Source organism: Electrophorus electricus, chromosome 7 (assembly GCF_041902795.1).
Source record: "Electrophorus electricus isolate QZ-2024a chromosome 7, ASM4190279v1, whole genome shotgun sequence".
In the NCBI taxonomy this organism is placed as follows: Eukaryota; Metazoa; Chordata; class Actinopteri; order Gymnotiformes; family Gymnotidae; genus Electrophorus; species Electrophorus electricus.
Window position 1 is genome coordinate 7468364 of NC_137503.1, and position 25292 is coordinate 7493655.

The window sequence follows — 25292 nt, forward strand, 5'->3', positions numbered from 1 at the left end:
CACCATGTGCACTGTTCTTGGATCCGGCTGAAACATATTTAGAAAAAAAGGCAGTTCCATCATATTAGCCTTAGCTAGCTCCATACACTATTTAGGCTATTGGTACTCTACATATTTAAGACTAATTATGTCTGCAAGGCTTTGATTGCAAAACCACAATTTTTAAGGAATAACAGATTGTTTTTTTTAATTTGTGTAATAATATAATATTGGCTTTCTTTCAAAAAAAAAGAAAAAAGGCTGAAGAACAATTTAAAAGGGCAATTATCTCCAGTCTTAGGAAGATAAGTTTTAGTAGTGTACTGTCAGCATAGATGAATTTATTACAAAGACTGTTCTTAGTAGTAGGCATATTGTCACTAATGTGAGCTGCACAGCATAAAGAGTAAGGCTATGAAAATAGGCTACATGGTGTGTTACAATGTTTGCTCGAGATGGAGAGCAGGTTTGACTCAAACGTGTATGTGAATGTAGGGAAGGCTGCTTTTGCAGCCAGAAAAAGGAAAGGATGCTGTCACCTTCTTTCTCCCTGGATGCCCAATTGCGTTTCCATGACAAATGGTTGAAGATCGATTTGCAGGTAAACACCATCATGTCTGAAAAACTCAAGGGTAGCATTATGCATTTTTGATTGATTATATTTCTCACTGAGTATCTGTTATACATTCACAGCCGGTTGTACTACATTTCCATTTCTGAGTTTTGAACAAGTTTCCAGACAAAGTGTACAAATGCTTAGCAAAGCACATACTTCAGGAATTGTATAACATCAGCATGCATAATCAGTCAGTTTTTTTAGGGTTAGTTATTTGTGACGATACAGTTTCCATGTGTCTCCTCTCATCAGGTAGTCTAGGCTATTGTGGGGTTTAAACTAAGCATTGTGTCTGAGACAAACTCTAACCAGATTAGTTCTGTTGTAAAAGTATTGCAGAGATGTAGGGTAGACTTTTAAAAGCATGCTAACCCTGTTTTCAGATATTTAGGAAACCACACATGGTTTGCTTGTCTATGACCACTCTCCTTAACAGATGTTGAGTTCATTCTTGCAAGGTCAATGTCTCGTATTCTGTTGCTGCCATTATGAATTTTATCATTTTTCTCCCTGTATGCTAGAGGTTAGGCTTTTAGTTTCATTGTTTTGTCTTGCTTTTGATTATTATGAAGGTTAATTGTTCAGTGACTAAAGTAATTAAGGTAATATTTACTCTTGTCCTAGGTACATCTTATTTCCATTGACTACAGCTGCTCAGTTTGGTGGTGGTTTCAGGAAAAGCTCATGTTTATTGTATCAGGAAAGTTAATTTTCACAGAGTGGTTGATGGATTATATCCTTAGATTGCTCTCTGTTAGCCTGCCTCATGTGAGTGACAGCACTGGATGGATTTAGAAGGGTTTCCTGGTAGTCATCTAGTGGTAACCATAATACACTGTCCCTTTTTGGAACTGTGTTAGCCAACATTTGATTGTATATTGCACAAAGAGCTCCACTGCCATAATTATCATCAGATCTACCTAGGTGGGTTCCTCACACAGCAGAATATTTACAGAATTGTAAAATTCAAGGTTGTGTAGTTGATGAAGAGGGAACCTTCCAATTAGAAGCTCCACTGTGGGGGTGTTTGTTGTCTGACATGAACATGACATGTTCCCCTGTTGACATTTGAAACCAGAATCTTCAGGAACCTGTTTCTTGGTCTCATTATTAATGCTTGAGTGATGCTGCTTCAGTGTCACTTATCAAAATGTTATATTTTAGCTTCTTGTCAATGTTAAGACATAATGGGCGCGATATATGAACTAATCCTGCTATGTGATGCTATGCTAAAGTTACCGTGGCAATAATTAGCAAAGTGATGTCAATTTAACCTCTGTGCTAAATTCACCTCGGTGAAAACAATTCAAAATTGAGAAGTAAATGAGATGCCATGCCAAAGGACAGATGACTGACTGACTTCAGCCCTGTGAACAATGGGATGCTGAAAACTGCCAAAATGTAGCTTAATGCATTTTTAACTTTCACTAAGATGTGAATTATGCTTACTCTGAATCGATGACTTCAATTCTAAAACATTGCAGACCAGCAAAATTTATATTTTCAGTCCATATCTGTTTAGAAATTCATCCTCTAACACCTAAATTTGCACGTCAAACAGACCAAAATATGAGTTTTAAATAAATTTGGTCAATTAGCTAAATGCGTGTGTGTGAAGAATTTTGTTGATTTGCATGTGACAAAACATTGTCTGAAAAAAGTACATTCAATACGTATTGCTTGCTTACGGAATTCCATTATGAATTGCTAACATAATATGCAAATGAAGCCAAAATGCCATAGCTGCATATATCGTGCAGATGCATAGGCGTGATTGATGCTGGAGTTATGTACCACCATTTTCTGAAATTAATCATTTTGTCCCCATCATCTACAAGCTGTCTTTATTTCCTTTATTCAAAAATTCAAGTAACAATATGACTGTTTAATCAATGAAATGAAACGTATTATGTTCCTTAGGATGAAATCAGAAAACCTTTTTTTTTTTTTCTGGTCTTGTCATATGATGCTGAGATGATAAACACTGCACAACTGACCTTTCATGAAACTAAAAAAAAAAAAAAAAAATGTATAGGAAAAAATGTACAACAACTATACTTTAAACCATAGTGCTGATGCTGTATATTGTCAAGTCTTTAGGATTTTGTGAACCTCTCACTTTCAGTCCCATCACTGTTTTTCAGTGAACACGCATGCCTGAAGACTTGCTTCCTTAAAATGAAGACAAATTTCGGGGCAGCTGAATTGAATGCAACACCACATTTATGAATGAGGAAATGTTACCATGGTGCTATGCTGTTAATGTCAAGTTGTTTCTGGTGTTGGGTTTTATCAGTTTAGCCCATCTTGTTAAAGTGATTGGGTCATAAGCCTAAAGAATAACAATGCGTGATCAATCCAACTTTGTTGGTTTAATTTTGAAAGCAAAAGGACTGCTGCTTCTTAGAAGTTAGCACAAACATACCATGATGTTTGTTTGTTTGTTTGTTTTGTTTGTGTGTTTTGTTTCTGTCTCTTCTTATAGGTTTAAATAAGATCCTGCATTTTAAGGACAGGGTAATGGTTGTGAAGTTGAAACAGTTGTGCATTCAGATTTAAGGTTTACATGGGTTTTAAGGGTTTTTTTTTTTTTGGTCAGACTTTGGATTTCTTGGCCAGGTCACACATAATTCTGCTTGGTTGAACTGAGTTGGGAACCTGGGATAGAGTAGAAATCTGGCCCCTTATGTCTTAAATGGGTTCCAAGGATGGGGTTGAGAAACCCTTCTGAACTAGAAGCTATTTCAGTGAACTACAGCTCTCAGATTATTACTGCTCCAAGACAGAGCACAAACCAAGAGCACTGATTTCCCCTTCAGATTTTTAAGTTGATTGGTGTTTATTGTCAGGAATGGTGCTTGAGTCTTAGTTTGTGAAATGTAAGGGCTTGGCAAAAGTTCAGCTGTCATTGGTGTGCTACGTTATAGGTTCATGGCTGTTCCATAGTTCGATAAAGCATGCTTAATATAATCAATATTGGTTTATTTTATTAGTGGTAGGGTAGTTGTTTTGTGATTTCTTGCATCAGTCTCATAAATCTATTAAATTAAAAAATTTAACAAGGCAAAATAACACCTACATCCAGCATCCTCATTGAGGTGGGAACAGTGTGATTTTCAAATTGATTCAAAAAAGATATTTCCATAAATGTTACTTTAACCCACCAGTACATTTTTGGAGACTGCTGAACAGTAAGCATGATGTGACGGATTAAGGCATAATGACTTCCCATGGGGGGAAAAAAAAAAACTTACCCTTGTTTATTGTTTCTGTGGAGAGATTCTGATATGTTTTGGTTTTTGTGTTATGACAGGAGAGATTTGTTTTGCAAATATTGCACTCAAAAATATTAGCAGATTTAAGGTTTTTTTTCTCTTATTTTCTTAACATCGTTCCTGTCGAGGTGAATAGTTTTGCGCAATATGATGATTGCAGTACTTAGGATGACCTCCAAAGAGTCAACATCTTATCATGACATGCTGTACTGTTTTCTTCACAGTAAATAAACTGCATACTCCGAGGCATAACTGCTTTTTTGAAACTGCAAGACTTTATTGATTTTACAATATTCTTTAATGTCCTAAATAGAGGGGTCTAAAATAGTTCTCAGATGAATGTTTACCATAAAATTATGCACTTTGGATTTGTGAATAAAGTCTGATGTATTTCTGCTGTTACAGCGTGCCTTTTCCCCAGAAGGACTGAGTGAGATGTGGAATGAAATGGTGAAAGATGAGGAAATTGTCTTTAACAGAGAGGAATCTGCCTATCCAGGTAAAAAAAAAAAAAAAAGTCACCATCTCGGTATAGGCACATTACCTTTTTGTTTATTATATAAAGTATGTTTGTCAGTTTCTTTCAGATTTTATTTTAGAGTTGTTAACTAAATCAAGATTCTTAAAAATTCCACACTCAGAGGACTCTGCAGATTGTGCTGGTGCCCAGAAGAAAGATGAGTCCAACGATAAAGAGAAGAAAGAAGAAGAGGACATGTCTTCATCACCTGTCCATCATTCGATCATTGAGACCTGGGATTGGGGAAAACAGCCAGGTGGGCAGAGCAGTAGAATAATCCCCTTCTGTAGTCGCATATGAGGGGCTGGCCCTTGGAGTGCTGAACCCAACATGCTGATGGATGCATCCACCTACAGTTATTCTGCATGGTCATCCCACTCATTTCTCACAAGGCCCTTGCTGGCTTTATGCAGAATTAAGAAGCACATGCGACATTCCTTTCTAGTTGTGGGAGTTTATCCATACCCATTTCCACCACTGTTTCAAAAGAACAAAACTTGCTTTGACATGCCAGCACTAATTTCAGGCCTACATAAGTGCTATTGTGTGCCTTCCATGAAGGACAGATAAGTTTAGACTTGTTTAAAGATAGAGTTCTCTTAGGTTTTGTGCTTTCCTGTATGATGGGCAGTTGGATCTCGCCTGGCAACAGTGCCGCCACCTCATATGCCTTGCCTCAGTCACTATCTGCTTAGGAACTGGGTACCTAAGCAACCCCCTCCCCCTAACACACTCCTGCTTGCAGCTGATGTGCTTCCAACCTTTGGGATTAATGAGCAATGGAGGAGAGCGGATGGATTTGCTATGTCTAAATGTGGCCCAACATTCAGTGCTGTCACAACATGTGTGACCTCCTGCCTCTCATGTAGACTGAACACATTCTGCCTGTGTGTGTGTATGAGAAGAAATTGAGAAAGTGCTTTTGGCATCAGGCACGTGAAGTGTTGGGGGGGGGGGGGGGGGGGCTCTCGGGTGACTGTACAAACTGTCTGCGAGGGGTAGTTATTTTTACCGTTGTGTAAACAGCCAGCTCTGGGTGGAGTGCCCTGATCTTCTGGTGGGTGCCGATAAGAGCATACTGATGGAAAGGAACTGTTCTCTAGCCTGCTTCATATGCTACATACGGTAGAACATTACATGTGACATGCTTGTAAACCCCCTGTTCAGAACTATCTAGTAAACTGCATTCACTCGATCAAGTTAATTTATATATCATGGTGGAACTGGGAATTGTATCGGTGACAGTTCTGTCGCCTATCCTTGCAAAATCCTTTGTCCATCCTTTTTATGGCCTGCATTGAAATTGAATATGAAACAGAATTAAATTAAATTGAATTAATTGATTGCTTCTAGACAGTGGATTTGTACCCTGTGTTTTGTGAATCTTGTCAAGTTTGCAGTAAAGCCATCGGCAGTATTTTGTTGGATTTAAAGGTCTTCATGGATGTTAAGAGGGCTTGCTGTTTGGCACAGAAACTGTGCATGTGTTGAGATGCTGTTTGTGTATGATGTAATATGGGAAAGTTTAGATATTTAGGGCTTAGATATTGCATTGTGTTTGCACGTGCCTTTTGAAACCACCTGGCTGTTTTGAAACAGTAGCAGAAGTTTGGTCATGCTGATGTTTTTAATAACAGTGACAGTTTTGAGATAGCAAAATATTAAAGGTACACATTGACTAGACTCTCTCTCCCACACTCTCTCCCTCCCTTGCTCCCTCTCACCCTCTGTCCGTCTCCATCTCTCCCTCACTCACTTGAACCACCATGTGTTGTTAAGTGCAGTGCCACTGAGGATGTAGCGTAGGCGTTCAGGGCCTCTGAGTGGGAGACTAGCTGGCTTGCAGAAAGCTTAAGTGGATTTCAGAATGGCTATTTTAATTTTCTCTGTCTTGCTGTTCTGTTATACAAGGCCAGTTTCCAGCTATTTCAGTGAGTTAAATGTGCTTGGCTGGTTCTGAACCTAAGAGGACTCTGTAAAGACAGAAACAGTCAGGAATTTTGACTACCCGTCTTCGCCCCCACCCCCTGTTTTGATGGCAAAACGGTCAATAAACCACTGCTTTTTTCCTCACTGACTTTGATCTTTTTTCTGGAGATGTGGTAGAAATAACCACAGTTAGAGGGATTGCCGATTTATAGACTGTTCACAATTAGACCAAGTCAGTTATCCCCCTTCATATATTTCTGATTAATGACCAAAGGCAGTTTTGGGAAAATGCCTAATATTTTTATCCCAAATATATAATCCGGTTCTTGAAGCTGCATTTGTCATGGGGCAAAGTTGTTCCCAGATAAAAGATCTCATAATTGTCTAGGACTACCTAAAATTTAGACTTTGAGTTGCCCTGCAGTTGTACCATTGTTTTGAAGTAAATCGGTGTTGCCTAACCGTGTCCTGGGGCCTCTGTCCCAGCCAGCCACATGCCCAGACCAAGCAATCAGAGGACTGAGTACCCAGTACAGGTGTGCTAGGAGTTGGGATAGCGCAAAATTGTGGGCGGTGCTTATCCCTAGGCGCTTTGGAAAATACTGTTTCTTTGTTTTTCGTTTGCTCTAGCTACAAATGTTTTGTAAGCGATTGGCCTGAGGGTGGAGCTGTGTGACGACTCTGTGTGTGTGTGTGTGTGTGTGTGTGTGTGTGTGTGTGTGTGTGTGTGTGTGTGTGTGTGTGTGTGTGTGTGTGTGTGCGTGTGTGCGCTTAGACGAAGGCGAGCTGAAGGACTGCCTGATGGTGCTGGTGGCCGAGCAGCAGAGCATCGCAGCGCAGGCAGCCAAGAGTGCGCTGTCAGCACGGCGCCTGAGCCAACGGCTGCTCATCCTGGAGCGCTACCTCATCTCCCTCACCCACAGCATGATGGAGGAAAAGTACAAAGCCCGCTGGAAGAGCCCACCCAGTCCCCCGCTGCCTGCTGCCGATAATAAGAGGTACGAGGGCAGGCCACCGGAGCCAGACATGCGAATTGCTATCACTCGGTGTTCAGTTGCACTTTCCTGTATCTTCGCACTGTTTTACAGCAAGCAAAGCCTCATTATGATGTGTGTGTGTGTGTGTCTGCCTCTATAGTGCTCGGCCTGTCAGTAAGGGAGTAGAAGGCTTGGCTCGAGTTGGTTCAAGGGCTGCGCTTTCCTTTGCCTTCGCTTTCCTCCGTCGAGCCTGGAGGTCTGGTGAGTAGCCTGCCACCTTTAGTGCAAACATTGGATGCCTTTAGTGTAAACATTAAAAGGCTCGCTGTCTGTCACTCTTTTATGAACCCTTTAAAGTAGGTGTTACTTTCAGTAAATCTCTTTAGCTGTCTGACATAGATGCTCTTTCTCAGAACTCTAATGCTAGGAAAGTGTGCCCTCAAAGGCATTTAACTTCAGAGCAGGATTCACCAGTGGCTGTTGGGTAGAGACACAGTTAACACCAATCACCTGCTCCTGTTCCTTTCCTGTGACATGAAGGACAAAGCAGCTTTGTCTTTCTGTGTTAGGTAACTAGACCTTTGTTGTATAATCATCCCATAGTTACAGGTTAAGTGTGGTGTACACAGCCTGGCTGAAACACCACACCAAGTTGAAAGATTGATATCGCATATCTTTCTCTATACTTCCAAAAAAACACCAAATGCTAATGCTGACATGACTCATGAAGCTGTGTAAGCTGTTTAACATGCTGCAGTGGAAAACACTCACTGGCTCTGCTATTGATTTTGGATGTGTTAAGGTGGCCTTTAATAAAAATGTAATGGAATCTTGTGTTCTTGTGATGTTTCCATTTATCATCGTTGCCTGTTGGGCCATGAAAATATGTGAAAAATCTGTCTGTGGAATTTCAGCATGATCTGTGTAGAGCCCACCCTGTGCCCTGCCAAAAATAATTTCCAAGCCTGAAACTAGTTTCAGCTTGCTACAGCATCAAACATGGAAAGCCTCCTGCTGTACTTTTGTTCTTTTGCTTGAACTCCAAGCATTGCCTCTGGATCAGGGGAGTGATGTTCTCCAGCATGCTCGAGCGATGATGAGAGCAGTATTGCACGGTGCAGTGGTGTCCTCTGGGAATGGGTGGGACCAGTTTCTCTGGCTCCAAGTGGAGAGATCTAACCTGAATCGCATGCCTGGGTCCAGTCTGAAGGCCAGAGCTGCTACATTCCTCAGTGCAAAAGGAAGAGATGGACTGTAAAATGAAAACAGCAAGTGGTAAAGGAAAGGGTGTTATGCCAGGTTGCAATATTGTGTAGGTCTATGGATGGGGGAGCAAATTCTAGTTCTGAAGTTCTGAAATGAATGATTTGTTTGAGCGTGGGTTGCCAAATCCTCCCCAGAGCAGCATTGTACTATATGTTGGTATAGGTGATGATGCAGACCTGTGCAGTGAACTTCTGCAGGAGTCTCTGGATGCCCTGCGTGCTCTCCCAGAGGCCACTCTGTTTGACGAAGGTACCGTGTCATCGGTCTGGCTGGAGGTTGTTGAGAGAGCTACCAAATTCCTCAGGTTAGTTATTCACCCTGTGTTGATACATAATGTGAGTATATGATAATGTGCACATGTTCACTGCACTGGCATTCATCCTTATTACTCTGTCCTCTAACTGTGGTGCTCATGGTGACATTGTGATTTGTTTGCGGAGCAGTGATGTGCATGGAGGGTGCAGTGGTAAAGCCCCCAGCAACATCCCACTGCAGGACCAGCACCTGGTACTCGCCATCCTTCTGGAGCTGGCGGTTCAGAGGGGCACGCTCAGGTAAGCACGCCTTCTCCCTGCACACCTCCAAACACCAGCACTCTCACTGGAAACGGGGCTGACAGTTTTTACAAGCAGCAAACAGGCAACATACAATGTAATCTCACTTGCTTTGACGTAGGCAATATTGCAAATGTATCAAGGCAGTATGCATACAGACTATCTGCTTTGAAAACTTAAAACTGTTGTTAAAGGTAGGCTGTGTGAATAATAAAAAAAACTGCTGTGTGTGTTTGCAAAAATAGTAGAAGGGTAAACAAGTGTGCACAGTGCTGTAGTCAGAGACAGCTCATTGAGACAGCTGGACCTCTCTAGTCATATGAAGTTGGCTTATGATGTCAAATTGTTATGTGTATTGCTTACAGGAAAAAACTGTTATTAAATATGTTCTGAGAGCCTGTGATGTTCTTACTCATTATTTCCATCATCCTAAGACTTGTGAATGTGTACTTGAACCTAAGCCTACCTTAACCCAGAGTAGATAACAGTAGCTAAATACTGTGCTGACGAATCCTGTCATGCCCTTTGTCGCCCCCCGCTGCCTGTGGGCTGCAGTCAGCTGCTGTCGGCCGTGCTGCTGCTGCTGCGGCTGTGGGACCGGGGAACCAGAGAGATGGATAACGAACGTTCTAGCCAAGGCACCAGCGCCCCACTGCTGCCCCTGCTGCAACGCCTGCAGAGCATCCACGGCAGTAAGGAGGAGCCCATCCCAGAGGAGGAGCTTCAGGTGGGAGTCCTGTCCTCTGCCACCTGTCACAGCCACACTGCGGGGCCACATCCACGGTTTTGTGAAAGTAAGGCAGATGCCTCTCTCCCATCCTGCAGATTCTGTCGGCCCCACTGAGCCCCAACGAGTGTTTTCTGCGCTACCTGACTTTGCCCCAAGACAACGACCTGGCCATTGACCTCCGGCAGACAGCTGTGGTGATCATGGCCCACCTGGACCGTCTAGCAGTGCCCTGCAGCCCCCCACAGTGCAGCTCTCCCACCTCCAGCAAGGTACTGCACCTGTCAGGCCGTAATGGTCACGCCAGCTCACGCTTGAGCTTTACTTAATGCTCCCCCTTCTGTTTGTGCTAATCTTGTTGAGGCTTAATAATGCCACATCAGTAAGTAGGGGTTACCAAAAGGTCAGAGTTGTAGTGAATCTGTGGTTGTGTATTCTTGCTGTCCCTATTGCCTTTATAGTCTCACTGATTTCAACATACATGTCACTTAAACTGTTGTATGTCTAATTGTGTTTTTTCTGTGCCGGTGCTGATGGAGGACCATGGCCCTGTGCAGGTAACTGGATTAATTGTGCACTTCTGCCTGCTCTCTATTTTGATTTCTTGCTATCTTGCTATTGTGAAGTCAGAGCTTTAAAGCACAGCACTAGAGTGTGATCTTTCTTGGGCTAGCCTTGAGAGTCCCTCATAACTGTAAGCAACAGAATGTTTGTATTTTTCATTGAAAGCAAGAGAGCAATAACGGCTATATGACTGTTAATTGGTGTTTATGAATGATGCATGGAAATCAGGGAGTGATCTATTTGCACTTTTATTTGCATTGGCTTTATAAAGCATGCACTGAGTGTAAACAGCATTTAGGTGGGCCCTTAGGAACAGCCCTGAGATTGTGGATTCTGGTGTGTAGTGTGTAAGGCATGAATACCCCATACAACCTAAGTATGAGGGATAAGCAAATCTCACAAGATTAGTTCAAGTCAGCTGCAGAGCTCCAGCTCTATGACGTACACCTTCACAATCTGCTCCCTGGCAGCAGGCAGGGAGAAACCACACCCCAGTCCCCAATGCTTGTTATGCGTTGTTTTTAGGGGACCTTGCAGGAGGTCATTGGCTGGGGTCTGCTAGGATGGAAGGTGTATGCTAATGTGAACGGACCAATCCAGTGCAAGGCTATGTCAAGCCTGGGGGTCACCCAGATCGTGTGCTCAGAGAAGGGGTTCCTCATCCTGTCCGTTTCTGGCGCTGTCTACACCCAGAATTACAAAAGCACCAACCTGGTGAGCCCCCCAGTTGCAGTGCAGCATCTGTGTTTTTAACGTGTACAAGGTTTAATTCACTTAGTTTGCATGACTGAATCACAAGCACTGGCAGTTGAACCAGTTGTTTTGTTGTGTAGTCCCCTATGCTGGTCCATGGGCTTTCATCCAGGAAGATAGTGAAATTGGCAGCTCACCCAGAAGGGCAGCATTACCTGGCACTCTCCACCAACGGAGAGCTCTTCTCCTGGGGCTGCGGAGATGGAGGCCGCCTGGGCCATGGAGACACCACGTAAGAGCCCCCTCACTGACAGAACAAACTTGACTTCAGGCGTTCTGGTTTGTGAAGAATAAACTTAGTAAGGTTACAGAAATGAATACTGCTGTAGTGTGATCACCTATTTGAAGACTGCATTGAGTTTTGCATTCAGTGTCTTAATTGCTAATATTCTAGTACTGGTGTAGCATTCACTTTAATGATGCTTATTTACTGTGATTTACAGTCCCATAGTGGCTGAGTTCTAAAGCACATATTAAAGCAAATAAACAATCTTTTAATCAGTCCACTACTAAAGAAATTAACATTTTTGCCTGACCCATTAAAATAAACACCTTTGCATAAATAAGTATCTTTACATAGCTTATTAAAAATGCCAGCCTGCCATCATATAATGTCATTTTTATGCTAGGGCACTGATGAGCTCTAATAGCATTCTGAGGCAAAATGCTCACCGTACAACACTGCTCATTATCTAAGCTGAGCAGTGAGCAGAACTCCTGTTATCCTCTTGCTGTGCAGGTACCTGGAGGAGCCAACCATGATTGCGGTGTTCTCTGGGAAGCAGGCGGGAAAGCACGTGGTGCACATAGCCTGCGGCAGCACCTACAGTGCAGCCATCACAGCAGATGGAGAGCTGTACACGTGGGGCCGAGGCAACTATGGTCGGCTGGGCCACGGTAACGTCCATACTTCTCTCGCGCTGTAGCCTTGCCTCCCAAGTGGCCCAGTGGCAGAGGCTTTATTATTGTCTTTGTTGCCTTCATGTAGGCTCCAGTGAGGACCAGACCACCCCCATGCTGGTCAGCACACTGAAGGGGCTCAAGGTGATCGATGTGGCCTGTGGCAGTGGAGATGCACAGACCCTTGCAGTCACAGAGAATGGTAAGAGCTGCTTAGTAGAACCTGAATCTTATTTTTTCCTCCCATTGATTCACCCAGGGATCTATCTTTAATGGGGGGAAAAAAAGCATTTTTCTTAGAGATGAGTTCAAGCCAATCCTATATCAGTATCCGGTCAGCATCATTTGTTCGTTGGATATCGGGCAGACAAAGCCGATCTACTTACCGATCAAGATTCCAGTTCGTGCTGGACCATGAACCTGCTGTAACGAAACATAATGTAACCTGAGCCACGGCACTGATCCATATTTCGTTCCACATCTTACCCACGCAGCAACTTCAGTCTGTAACTGAGTGAGCAAATATTAGCTGCTGATTTGACTACAATGTCATTTATTTAGAGATATTTTAGTCTGGAAATGCCAAAAAGCAAGACGACTGCTTGGTGGGTGTGCGTGGGTGTGTGTGGCTAGCGTGCTGAGGACTGGAAGTATGCTTGCGTCATACAGCGTGACGAGTTTAATCAAGCACGTGCAGAGGTTTTATGTGAAAGAGTACCAGGAGTTCATGCTAGCTATCAGACAGGAAGACCCCATCAGGGAGCAGATTCTCGCTGATGCTTTCCAGTAACGCAATAAACTTTCAGCGGACAGTTCAAAGGCTGAAGGGATTACAGAGAAGTTGCTCGACTTCATTGTACTTAATGACTAACCACTCTGAAGTGGAAAATGGCAGATTTTGCAGCCTGTTGCTGCTGCTACAATTGTCCTAATACCTGCTTAGATGCTGCTGCCAAGCTTATTGTTGTATTTAACATACTGAAATGGTTTATTTAAGATGATATTTAAGGTGATATTTAAGATGTTTATTTCAATTTGCATTTCAAATATTTAATTTGAATGAAAACATTACAGCTGTTGCTGCTAACTGTTTGTATATGAAGTGTAACAAATTCCTTTGGAATGCATTTCAGTTCAATGCATTTGTGTATATTTTTTGCTCTTCTAATAAGAAGTGGTGTGGTCTGTTTCAGCCTCTTGATGTAACCTTAAACACAGCAGCAACAATAATAATGATAATATTAGATTAAAAAAGCTCTTGGATCTTGGATCTTGGACTTTTCTGATGCGGCTGTTTTCGGGGTCAGTTAACTGACGTTCTAGGTTCAGGCCAGGAAGCAAGTGTGTAATGTTTGTAATGACCATTTAACTTGCCCTCCTTTGTTCTGTCTCTGTCGGACTCTGTGTGCCTTTCCATAGGCCAGGTATGGTCATGGGGGGACGGGGACTATGGGAAGCTGGGCCGTGGGGGCAGTGACGGCTGTAAAAGTCCTAAGGTGGTGGAGAAGCTGCAGGATCTGGACATTGTGAAGGTGTGCTGTGGAAGCCAGTTTTCCGTGGCCCTCACTAAGGACGGCCAGGTGTACACCTGGGGCAAAGGAGACAACCAGCGGCTCGGCCACGGCACAGATGAGCACGTCCGCTACCCCAAACTGTTGGACAGTCTACAAGGTGAGCGCTTAGGAGCCGTTCAAGCGACACCAATTTAAAAGTGAGATGTGCTGCATCGCATGTTTAAAAAAAGTAAAACTCCATACTTTGGGGGTACACTAAATAGCTAAAATACTGCCAAACTGAGAGAAAGTCAAAAATAACAAGACACTCAATAAATATTTAGAAAACTAAACAAACTTGGGCTCTTTTTGCATTCTGATATGGTCATTTTTGTTTCAGGTGTTGTAGAGCTTGAGGTGTTAAACAACCAAAACTAGCTTCTCTTCCATTTTGCATGAGTAGAGAAGGCATCCTTGATCTGGACTTATCAGCAGCGAATGACATGGCTCTTTATCTATGCTCTCAGCTCAGAAGTTGGTTTCCAATTCAACTGTGTTGTGCAGGCTACAGGAGAGCACTTCAGTCGTGGTGTGCATTGCTCCATGGACCAGTACAATAAGCATTGGAGTGTTTGAAAAGCTGCCGTGTTAATGCCCCCTTACTCAGCTTTTTGTTTGTCATTATTTTTACCATTGTTCTCTAGACACCTGTCAATTTTACACTAACAGCACTGTCCTTACTGCGTTAAGGCTGCACAGTTAACACTGCCATTTCACCTAGTTGTCTGATCTCCTTTCTGACCTATTTGTGTTCTGAAGTGTGTGCTCCATCCTTCAATCTCCAGGTAAAAAGGTGGTGGATATAGCAGTGGGCTCCACGCACTGTCTGGCCCTCACTGATGACAGCGAGGTGCACAGCTGGGGCAGTAATGATAAGCTGCAGCACTTTGACACCCTCTTCTCCAACAAGAAGCAGCCCAAAGCCCTGCCAGGCCTCAACTCCAAACACATAGTTGGCATCTCCTGTGGCCCGGGTCAGGTACTGCTACCTCACATGTTCGGTTTAACCTGGGAGTTTACTACTGAACATCTGTGCCAGAGTGTAGGGATGTTTGGCTCTGGGTTAGCATTTTTGATATGGCCCTTTGTTCTGTCGGTGTGTATCTGACACACACACAGAGTTTCGCGTGGTCCTCGTGCTCAGAGTGGTCCGTGGGCCTGCGTGTGCCCTTCGTCGTGGATGTGTGCCCCATGACCTTTGAGCAGCTGGATCTGCTGCTACGGCAGGTCAGCGAGGGCATGGACGGCAGCTCGGACTGGCCGCCGCCTCAGGAGAAGGAGTGCATGGTGGTGGCTACACTCAACCTGCTCAGACTTCAGGTCAGCCGCGCTCTCGTGAACCTGAGCGCCATGCGCATTTAAGGCTGCATTATTCATCTTTGTCATATAGATGGGGTTTTATTGATGCCAGGCGTTCACCCGCTTTCTTCCCCATGCTTTATTGGGTCTTGCCGTACCACCCCTGATCCTCTTGTCTGCGTCATCCAGCTCCACGCGGCGATCAGTAACCAGGTGGACCCGGAGGAGCTGGCCCTGGGCCTGGGCAGCGGCCTGCTCAACAACCTCAAGCAGACGGTGGTGACGCTGGCCAGCAACGCCGGGGTGCTGAACACAGTGCAGACGGCAGCGCAGGCTGTGCTCCAGAGTGGCTGGTCAGTGCTACTGCCCACCGCTGAGGAGAGAGCCAGGGCCCTGTCCTCACTGCTGCCCAATGCAGGTGGGTGTCATGGGCCAAGGGGGCGGAGCACACTCCTTAATGAGCCCAGAGTTTGTGAGGCGCAGTGAGGGTTTGTGATGTTAAAGGGTGTTCTTGCATGTCCTGTAGCAAGGAGTAATCCGACATCTTTCTGTTCACCTTGTCCTTTTATGCTCTCATGTTCAGTCCTTAAATGTTTTATTTTCTATTAGCTGTTGTGCCCTCTGGTTTTTCTGAGCTGCAGAGTAGTGTTTTTACTATTCTTAGGAATAGTATTTTTACTTTTTACAAAAGACATTCACTTCTTTGGTAACCTCAATGCCCTTAAAATTAGTTGCCCCTTAATATCAGCCAGTTCTTCATATTATGCAATTCCCCTTTCTGAAGAAAATCAAAACACGTTCTGCCTTAGCACTTTATTTTAGCAAAAAAACCATATCTGAAAACAATATTTAAATATTGCTAACAATGTTGGTATACTGCGTGTACAAAACTGCATGGACCACACAACTCATTTTCATTCTGCGACAGATATTTGTCTCGGTTATCTTACCAGCTAGCTGTCTTTGTTCTGTGGTGAAAAGATTGCCGCCCCTCGTAGGACAAACTTAATCTCATTGTACACCGTTGCAAACCGTTGTGTGCCCGCATCATGTCCTCGGAAGTGAGGTGGCCGAACTTTGGTGCCGATCCTTCTAGCGGCACTAGTGTCAAAGGAAACAAAAACATTATTGAAAAAACTGTTCACTCATGAAGTCTTTGATATTAATCCAAGAGAGTGTAGTGAAAAAAATGTCTGTTGTTTTTGTCAGCCTCTGGTAACGAGATGAGTGTGAGTCCGGGTCGTCGGTTCATGATTGACCTGTTGGTCAGCAGCTTAATGGCAGATGGCGGCCTGGAGTCTGCTCTCAATGCTGCCATCACAGCTGAGATCCAGGTCGGTGTACGTTACTGAGTAGCCACGTCATCACTTTCACATCCACATTCACATCCATATCCGTCACACCTCAGGAAGACTGAGTGACTGCACGGTGATGTGCCTAACCCTCACATGGCAAATGTTGGGAAGGTGCACTTATTTGTTTTGTGCTGATAAACCCCTCTTTTATATTACTTTTTGGTCTGTGGTTATTGCCCAGCTTGGAGTTATCAAATTTTAAATGTCTGAGTGCAAAATAGGTTCTCAGCCTTTTAAATGGAGTCCGTCTGTTCGTGGTCCATCAGGACATCGAGGCCAAAAAGGAGGCGCAGAAGGAGAAGGAGATTGACGAGCAGGAGGCCAACGCCTCCACACTTCACCGCTGCCGCACCACCCTGGATAAAGACCTCATCAACACGGGCATCTACGAGTCGGCCAGCAAGCAGAGCCTGCCTCTGGTGCAGCTCGTCCAGCAGCTGCTCAGGTACTTACGGCCTTGGGCCGCAACACAACCACACCCCTGTCCAGTCACTCCCTCTTGATACAGCACTGGCAAATTCAGCAAGGGGTGTGTGGAGAAAGATGGTTTTTACCTATTAGTTATATTTTTATCTCTTATGCTCACTAAACACAAATTTAGTACATAGCAATGGCTGCCATGGAGGGGGAGACTTGTGTGGTTTCTTGGTGCTTTCCCTCTGTCTGATGTTTCCTGATGAGTATTGTCACGTGCAGGAACATCGCGTCGCAGACTATAGCGCGGCTGAAAGATGTGGCACGGCGCATTTCACACTGCCAGGACGCCGAGCAGGTGAGCAAAGAGCGCTCGGCCTCATTAGACCTGCTGCTACGCTTCCAGAGGCTGCTGGTCTGCAAGCTCTACATGGGGGTCCACGGCGCTGCCGGAGTAGGGGGATACAGTGAGTATATGCACATACAGTGTGTGATGTCTAGTAAACATACTGTTAAACCATTCTAAAGGGCTTTCTTTCCGTTCTTTCTGATTTCTAACCACAATCAAACTGTTTGGACTCATTTAGAAGTAGATTTCTATTTGATTTTTTTTTTTTTTTTTTCCTCCCCTGTGAGAGATTTAATTTTATTTGGCTTCTGTGGTGTTTCAGCTTTGACTCACCCTGAGATTCTGGGAGTGGGCTCACTGTTGAAGAAGTACATTGCCTTGCTATGTACCCACATTGGAGACATCCTTCCTGTGGCCACCAGCATCGCCTTCAACAGTCACCGTCATTTTGCAGAGGTGTCCCGCGTCATCGAGGGAGATCTTACAGGTAAAGCTCTGCTCTCTTAGTGGACCACAATCTATTATTTCATGAAAAAAAAAAAATCTAAAATATCCAGGATTTCTGCATGTCCTTGTTCTTGTCATTTTTCTTCTCGCCGTTGATGGTGGTGAATTTAGTATGTCTCTGTTTGCCAGCTGGCTTTGTTAACTGCGTGATCCAACTGTATTCCTGCAGGAGTCTTGCTCCCAGAGCTGGTGGTGTCCATTGTGCTACTACTGACTCTAGATGCTGGCCTGATGCAGGAGACTGGCTCCATTCCCCTGCTGGCCGCGCTGCTCGAGCACCTGGACCGCTTCAACCACCTCGCCCCAGGCCATGAGAGGGACGACAACGAAGACCTGGCCTGGCCCGGCCTCATGGGTTTGTGGAAATTCTCGCATGTTCTGTGAGCTGAGGTTTGTTTGGAGTTGCTTGTTCCATCTCTGAGTAAGCAATCCTGTTCTTCGACATCTGTTCAGGGTCATTCTTCAATGGACCAAGCTCGAGGAACAATGAGGAGGTGTCGCTCATCCGCAAAGCTGACCTGGAGAACCACAATAAAGATGGGGGCTTTTGGACGGTCATTGATGGGAAAGTCTATGATATCAAGGACTTCCAAGCTCAGTCTCTTACTGGAAATACTATTCTTGGTATGCAATCTGTAATGCGAGTAGAGATATAGTATTCAGTCAGTTTGCGTCTATTGCCTATTTACAGAAAGCTTACACCAGATCTAAGGGCTTCCAGAAATGAGCCCTGATCAGAAGGTTCATGAGTATGATGGAAGTAAAATCAATTTGCCTCAGGTTTTGTACAGATGTCAGGATATTTTCTTCCTTGTTTGTTTATGAAGGATGTTATATTTGGTTTCTAATGAGGAGTAGTGTTGCATCCTCATGGTGGCGCTCTGTCCTGTGCAGCTCAGTTTGCTGGAGAGGACCCTGTGGTGGCATTAGAGGCAGCTCTGCAGTTCGAGGATACCCGGGGGTCTATGCTGGCTTTTTGTGTGGGCCAGTACATGGAGGCATGTCTTCTTATGTCGGCTTATTTCTCACTAAGCCTAATGTAATGTAAAGCTTTACTGACTCCAGTGGAATAATGACATGACCTGTGTGCAGCCGAACCAGGAGACGGTGACGACGCCAGACCTGAGCAGCTTGTCCTCGCCCCTCAATGACACAGAGAGGAACTTGGGCCTGCTTCTGGGTCTTCATGCATCATACCTAGCAATGAGCACACCACTTTCTCGCATGGAGATAGAATGTGCTAGTAAGCACTTGTGCTCGCTCTCTCTCTCTCTCTCTCACACACACACACAAAAAGCAGAGGGCAGCATCCATGCCCATCCAGGTTCAACCTGTCTCTCTCGCACATCCACCCTTCATCCAGAGTCATTTTGCTCCTCACCAGGGGTTGACATTGGACTTCACACTGTCCCCTCACAGCAGGGGTGGGTTTTCTTTAACCAAGGGCATTATGAAGCTCCAGATGGCCTCATAATACTTTCCCACTTCTGACACCATTTTTAATAATGACAGCAAAAACAGAGTATGATGCAAGCCCTTGGATAACACAGACCTAGCTATGAGCAGTGAAAATAACGATGCTTTTTTTCCACTTTTCTTCAATTCAGTGGCGGTTTGATTTATAGAAAGATATTTATAGAAAGAAAAAAGTTAATCTCTGGAAGGGTGTTTTATCTTGTGGCCAAGGATTTTTACAAATTTACAAACTGTTTACTTTGATTTTTTTTTTTGATTTTTTTTTTTTAATTAAATTTTTTTTTTGTTGTTCCTCAGAATGGCTTCAGTCATCGATCTTTTGTGGGGGTCTGCAGACTAGTCAGATCCACTATAATTACAATGAAGAGAAGGATGAGGACCACTGCAGCTCTCCAGGGACCACCACACCTGACAAATCCAAACTCTACTCTCGCAGAAGCACCCTCAGTGACCACGCGCAGCCCTTCCTTCAGGCAGTAGCTGATAACACTATCCAGGACCACACTGTGAAGGTACACCCGTGCACTTGGACCCCTGTATGTGCCAGTAAAAATGTATACCAGTGCCCATATACTCATTCATACAACATATGTAAACATACATTTTCAGAATCATTATATACCTCACTAATTTTACCTTTCTTGTTATTCCTGGGTCATGCAGTACATTTTTCATTATCTGAAGATCTAATGGGTGAAATCATGATCGATATCTTTTTTTTTTAATACTTGATTTTTAAAATGTTTCTTTGGTTTCATTTTGCTTTTCTATTTCCTTATTTACTGATGTCACCTATACAGTGTGTACCTGGAGTGCACAGCGCTTAGATAAAATTCTCCTGTATGTATTTCAGGATTTTTTATGTCAAATTGAGCGGTGCTGTAAGCAGTATCATCTCATCACTCCCATCACTTTCCCGCCAGAGCACCCTGTAGAGGAAGTGGGCCGCCTGCTGCTCTGTTGCCTTCTTAAACACCAGGACCTTGGTAACCTAGCAACTGCCCTTCAGCACCAACAGCATTGTTACCCTTTGGTGAAATGTCAGGATTTTGGAGTGTTTTCCCCCTGCATTTTCTGGACAAGTGAGGACAACAAAATAAGCAGGCATTAAATCATCTATGATTTTGATGTGTGTTTATTTTGTCCTCACTTGTTCCGGGAGTGATTAAGGCCATGTAACTGTGTGTTTTTCTTGCTCTCTCTCTCTGTCTCTCTCTGTCTGTGTTTATATGTTGGTGGATATTTCCTTTTTTTGTTGGGAGGGAAGTGACTGACAGTAGCTCCTCCCTGGTGTAGGTCACGTCGCCCTCTCACTCGTCAATCAGTGTGCCTTGGCCGTGGACCAGGGGAAGCAGAGGTCTCTCCCCAAATCTGTGATTGACGTGTGTCGAATGGTGTACCAGGCCAAGTGCTCTTTAATCAAAGTAAGACTTTTAATGGCAGGTCAGTTGCTCTATGGCAAAATGGCCTTATTGATTTATGATGTTTTTTCGCCTCGTCTTATACCTCGGCCTGTGTCATAAACCCTGGAATCTGCTTGGTGCAGACACACCAGGAGCAGGGCCGTTCGTATAAGGAGGTGTGTGCTCCTGTGGTGGAAAGGCTGCGCTTCCTTTTCAACGAGCTGAGGCCGGCCGTCAGTAATGACCTGTCCGTCGTCTGCAAGATGAAGCTCCTGAGCTCCCAGCCCCGCTGGAAGATGATCACCCGCAAGCTCATCCGTGAGCTGAGGAAGAAGCGAGGTGGGCTCAACCAAGTACAAACACCCACCTGCTAACACGAGCCAGGACAGTTTCAGCAAGGGGCCCAGATTAAACCTCAGCCCCAACTCTGCCCTGCGGCCTAATCCACCTCTGTGGCTCCTCTTTCTCTCAGTGCCGAAGAAGTTGGAGTCGGCTGATGTGGAGGAGTGCAAGCAGGAGAGGGACGGGACCAATGAGGAGGACCCTCCACTTCCCATCAGCCCCCCACCTGTGGATAAGAAGCAAACCACTGTCAAATCTCCCAAGGTGATCCATCCTTGCACCTCCTACCAGGCTGGCCTCACTCTCAGATGGCTTATCTTTGCTCTTTTGTTGCTTTAGAGTTGGATGCATTTGTTCCATTCATTACATTTTATTCCGGAGTGGTATTCTGCACACTCCTTTTCATAACTAACTCACTCTGTGTTCTCGTGTGTGTGTGTGTGCTTGTGCATACAGCAGGATAAGTGGCAACCCCTGCTGAACACTGTAGCAAGCGTTCAGAAGTATCGCTGGCTAAAGCCCAGCCTGCAGGGCTCCTGCTCCCAGTCCAGCCTCATGGGCACCATCGTGGAGTTTGCCCTCAAAGAGGAGCCCCTTGATGTCGAGAAGATGAGGAAGTGCCTCCTCAAACAGGTTGGAGAACAGAGAGGGCTTAATGATCCCTTCCACAACTTCAACCCACTCATTGGGCTGTGTATCCTATTACATTTAAGAAAGAAATTGTGAAATTAGTTTAGCAAGTAACTTATTTAAGTTCTTTGTTATTAAAACAACTTTTTAGACTCAATAGTATTTTAATAGGAGTTGCATGAGTGGGAATTTGACATGAGTAAGAGCCTTATGCCACTTCCCTCCCCAGTTGGAGCGGGCGGAGGTGAGGCTGGAGGGTATCGACACCATGCTTAAACTAGCATCCAAAAACTTCCTGCTGCCTTCCGTACAATACGCTATGCTCTGTGGCTGGCAAAGACTCATCCCCGAAGGGCCCAGTATAGGGTAAGTGGGCAAAACCCTGCTTTAGAAGTCACTGTGTCTGTATGTCCATCCATCCATCCTTTTCAGAGGGATGTATATAAAGTGCATATTTTTACATGCAGTGCATTATTTCCATGTGTTTCTGCACCTGTGTAGGGAACCGCTGTCTGACTGCCTGAAGGATGTGGACCTCATTCCTCCCTTTAACCGCATGCTGCTGGAGGTCACCTTTGGCAAGCTGTACACCTGGGCCATCCACAACATCCGCAACGTCCTGCTGGAGGCCAGTGGCAGGTTTAAAGAGCTGGGTACGCCACCTTCTGAAGCCTCACTCAGAAACAGCATTTTGGGTCCTTTCTAGAGGTTCCTGAAGTTTAGTTCCAGTGTGCTGTAGCAATGATTTGCCCATCGCTCTTCCCCATCAGGCGTGCAGCCAGTGCCTCTGCAGACCATCACGAATGAAAACACCGCGGGGCCCAGTCTGGGCACCATACCCCAGGCCCGCTTCCTCCTGGCCATGCTGCACATGCTCTCTCTGAAACACGGAGCCAACAGCCTCAGTCTGCTGCTCAACTCTGGCACCCTGGCCCTCACGCAGAGCGTCCTGCGGCTTATCGGTCTGCCCACAGTGATCTCTTCTTCTACACCCAATTCTCAATCCTTGTTCCTCAAAGAGTCAGGTGTAATGATAGAGCTGCTAATCTGTTATTAAATTGCCCACTGATTACAACAATCTGACTATGGTTTGGATTTGAGGGCCCGGATTGAGTGTCAGGGTTCTATATCCTTCAGTTCTTCCTTATGTTGCTGTCCTTCTTATTAACAAAACCATTAAGTCCTTCAGTGAACCTAGTAGCTATGTTTTCTACAGTAGATTGTAAAATGGACATGCTCGGAAGTGTGTGAGGGGGTTTCTCCAATTCCTTTTTCAGATGTACATTTTCAGACTTCTTTGCAGTGTAGTTAGGCAGTGCTGTGTTTTGTGCAGGTCCCAGTACAGACAGCAGTGAGGAAGAGCTGAGCTCTGGAGCTCACGGCGGCTCTGCCACTGTGCTGGAGGAGTCCAGGAAGGAGACGACCCCCGCTCCCCTCCCTGCCTCTGGCCCAGAGCTCGCCGCCATGATGAAGATCGGCACCCGGGTCATGAGAGGGCAGGACTGGAAGTGGGGTGACCAGGTGTGTGCCAACTTACTAATGATGGATGCATATGAACATTTGGGTTTTATGACCTGGATTATGTTGAAAACCAGTACATATACAAGACACCACCCTGTTTTTTTGTGCTGAAGGATGGCCCCCCTCCAGGTCTGGGCCGTGTGATTGGTGAGCTAGGGGAGGATGGCTGGATTCGTGTGCAGTGGGACACCAGCAGCACCAACTCCTACAGGATGGGCAAAGAGGGCAAATATGACCTGAAGCTGGCTGAGCCTCCCCCTGTTGTCCAGCCTGCGACCGAGGACTCCGACACTGAGGATGATGCTGGTTAGGTCTCTTTTCCTAGTGTGGTGAACAGGGCTCAGTGACCCACAGAAGGTGAAATGGCTAGTGCAGTAAAGTGGTCTACTGTTCTTGATGTCCTTTTTGTTAGAAGGGGAGGTTATGGAGAAGAGCACTCATCCCACGGCCATCATGCTGACCAGTACAGTAAATCTGCTGAAGACTCTGGCCCTGTCATCTGGGATTCACGCAGATCTGATGCAGGCTGGAGCCACCAGGACCCTCTGCGGCCTTCTCCGCATGCTGGTGGAGAGTGGTGCCAACGACCAGCCTGGTAACTCAACTCACCGTCTGCTCAGTGCTGGAGCAACGCGCAGGAGCTCGAAGCGATGATTTTAAGAAAACAAACTGAAGTGTGTGTGTGTGTGTGTGTGTGTGTGTGTGTCAGGTTGTCCCTCTCAGAGGTTGGTCTCACGTGAGCAGCACCGGAGCTGGTGCACTCTGGGTTTCATCCGCAGCATAGCACTCATGCCTCAGATGTGCAGCACCCTGAGCTCCTCTTCCTGGATCAGCCTGCTCATCCGTATAGTAGAGGGCCACCAGTCCTTCACTGCCATCACACTGCAGAGACAGGTGTGGCCCACTGCCGTCCACACAAACCCCGCGCACCTAAGTATTACTATACAGCAGGGCACAGGAAGCTGCTGCAGGGTTAAACGTCTGCTTGTAGTGTTTCGTCAAACTGGCCTGCTGGTTTGTTTCCCCCCTCTCTGTCAGATCCTGGCCTTGCGATTACTGCAGGCTGTGCTGCCGTCCTGGGATAAAATGGAGCGTTCGCAGGATATGAAGTTCCTGGTGGAGAAACTCTTCAGCTTCCTGGGTAGCCTGCTCAGCACCTGTTCCTCAGACCTGCCCCTGCTCAGAGGTAATGTAAATGTACTGTGCTCTTTACCCCTTCCGAGTGCACACTGCAGACTCCTCCTAACACTGCACACTACACTTTAGTCATATACACTATAAACCTTCTCCTCTGATGTGCATTCAGATCTTTGGGTGTTCAGACATAGGCCTTTCTTTGCTCATGTGTGGTATATGCTTGCAGATAACTGCAGTTTTGTGTTTAAGTAGCACATTAAAGGGAGGATATTGGACTGTTGATACAGTTTTGTGACATCTTTCATTTGGTCTGCAGAGGGCACTCTTCGTAGGAGGAAGTCCCGGCCCCAAGCTTCCTTGACAGCCACTCACAGCAGCACATTAGCGGAAGAGATTGTGGCTGTTCTGCGCACATTGCACTCTCTTAGCCAATGGAATGGCCTGATCAACGAATATATTAACTCGCAGCTCAGTGGCATTGGAGACGTCATGGCAGGGCGACTGTCTGAAGCGGTACCCACAACATCCTAGCAGCATCACTCATAAATGAATCTTAGTGACAGTATCTGTACTGCAGGCATCTGCTTAAATTACTGCAATAAAGTGATTTGTTGTGGTATGGGTCTGCCAGAGTTTCATGAGCTCTCCTTGTCTGTCTGTCGGTCTGTCAGACACTGCTGGAGGAGTACATGCCCAATGCAGAGGCTCCAGTAGTGGGAAGTCTGATGGCTGTGCTGGCTGTAATTGGAGGGATTGATGGACGTCTGCGATTGGGTGGTCAGGTGCTCCATGAGGAGCATGGGGAAGGCACAGTCATGCGAATCACTCCTAAAGGACGAATCACTGTGCAGTTCCATGAAATGAGGACTTGCCGAGTGTGTCTGCTAAGCCAGCTCAAACCAGTACGTCCATGCAGCCCAAGACATGAAAATGAACCGCCTCTCATGGAGAGCTATAAAATTACTAAGAACAAGCAAAATATGTTAACATTTGCTGATGCACACTCTCTGCCTCATGCTCATGCACTGCTGAGATATTTAAATCTAATTTTCATCTTCTTGGTTTGTTCCTTGTCAGCTGCCTGTGGTGCCATTCAGTGTTCAGAACCTGCCCTTCACAGATCCTATGCTGGGTGTGTGGGCTCAGCTCGTCAACCTGGCAGGGAGCAAACTGGAGAAGCAGCGCATGAAGAAATCCCTTAGCAGAGGACTTGCTGGTACATTCGCTCTCTCTCGCTCTCTCTCGC

General features: G+C 45.3%; 1 protein-coding gene across 2 annotated transcripts in view; it reads left to right on the forward strand.

The window, feature by feature from the left end:
* The window catches only part of herc2 (HECT and RLD domain containing E3 ubiquitin protein ligase 2), a 44434-nt gene that overhangs the window by 508 nt on the left and 18634 nt on the right, over nucleotides 1-25292 (forward strand). The window contains exons 2-44 of one of the 2 annotated variants that reach the window (XM_081717113.1): nucleotides 475-580; nucleotides 4276-4369; nucleotides 4512-4646; nucleotides 7095-7317; nucleotides 7457-7557; nucleotides 8725-8866; nucleotides 9006-9116; nucleotides 9672-9843; nucleotides 9942-10115; nucleotides 10383-10400; nucleotides 10933-11121; nucleotides 11241-11392; nucleotides 11900-12057; nucleotides 12149-12262; nucleotides 13480-13731; nucleotides 14399-14592; nucleotides 14733-14933; nucleotides 15102-15330; nucleotides 16122-16246; nucleotides 16534-16712; nucleotides 16964-17148; nucleotides 17353-17517; nucleotides 17707-17892; nucleotides 17991-18161; nucleotides 18432-18535; nucleotides 18630-18780; nucleotides 19311-19525; nucleotides 19867-19999; nucleotides 20310-20437; nucleotides 20560-20755; nucleotides 20889-21022; nucleotides 21218-21391; nucleotides 21618-21754; nucleotides 21890-22041; nucleotides 22159-22350; nucleotides 22722-22909; nucleotides 23023-23215; nucleotides 23322-23504; nucleotides 23619-23803; nucleotides 23948-24095; nucleotides 24363-24559; nucleotides 24718-24948; nucleotides 25124-25262. In XM_081717113.1, the coding sequence (XP_081573239.1) occupies nucleotides 509-580; nucleotides 4276-4369; nucleotides 4512-4646; nucleotides 7095-7317; nucleotides 7457-7557; nucleotides 8725-8866; nucleotides 9006-9116; nucleotides 9672-9843; nucleotides 9942-10115; nucleotides 10383-10400; nucleotides 10933-11121; nucleotides 11241-11392; nucleotides 11900-12057; nucleotides 12149-12262; nucleotides 13480-13731; nucleotides 14399-14592; nucleotides 14733-14933; nucleotides 15102-15330; nucleotides 16122-16246; nucleotides 16534-16712; nucleotides 16964-17148; nucleotides 17353-17517; nucleotides 17707-17892; nucleotides 17991-18161; nucleotides 18432-18535; nucleotides 18630-18780; nucleotides 19311-19525; nucleotides 19867-19999; nucleotides 20310-20437; nucleotides 20560-20755; nucleotides 20889-21022; nucleotides 21218-21391; nucleotides 21618-21754; nucleotides 21890-22041; nucleotides 22159-22350; nucleotides 22722-22909; nucleotides 23023-23215; nucleotides 23322-23504; nucleotides 23619-23803; nucleotides 23948-24095; nucleotides 24363-24559; nucleotides 24718-24948; nucleotides 25124-25262 (6922 nt within the window). In that variant the 5' untranslated portion in view covers nucleotides 475-508. Of the gene's footprint in view, nucleotides 1-474; nucleotides 581-4275; nucleotides 4370-4511; nucleotides 4647-7094; nucleotides 7318-7456; nucleotides 7558-8724; nucleotides 8867-9005; nucleotides 9117-9671; nucleotides 9844-9941; nucleotides 10116-10382; nucleotides 10401-10932; nucleotides 11122-11240; nucleotides 11393-11899; nucleotides 12058-12148; nucleotides 12263-13479; nucleotides 13732-14398; nucleotides 14593-14732; nucleotides 14934-15101; nucleotides 15331-16121; nucleotides 16247-16533; nucleotides 16713-16963; nucleotides 17149-17352; nucleotides 17518-17706; nucleotides 17893-17990; nucleotides 18162-18431; nucleotides 18536-18629; nucleotides 18781-19310; nucleotides 19526-19866; nucleotides 20000-20309; nucleotides 20438-20559; nucleotides 20756-20888; nucleotides 21023-21214; nucleotides 21392-21617; nucleotides 21755-21889; nucleotides 22042-22158; nucleotides 22351-22721; nucleotides 22910-23022; nucleotides 23216-23321; nucleotides 23505-23618; nucleotides 23804-23947; nucleotides 24096-24362; nucleotides 24560-24717; nucleotides 24949-25123; nucleotides 25263-25292 lie in introns of both variants that reach the window. The other variant, XM_081717114.1, reaches the window with a different exon arrangement.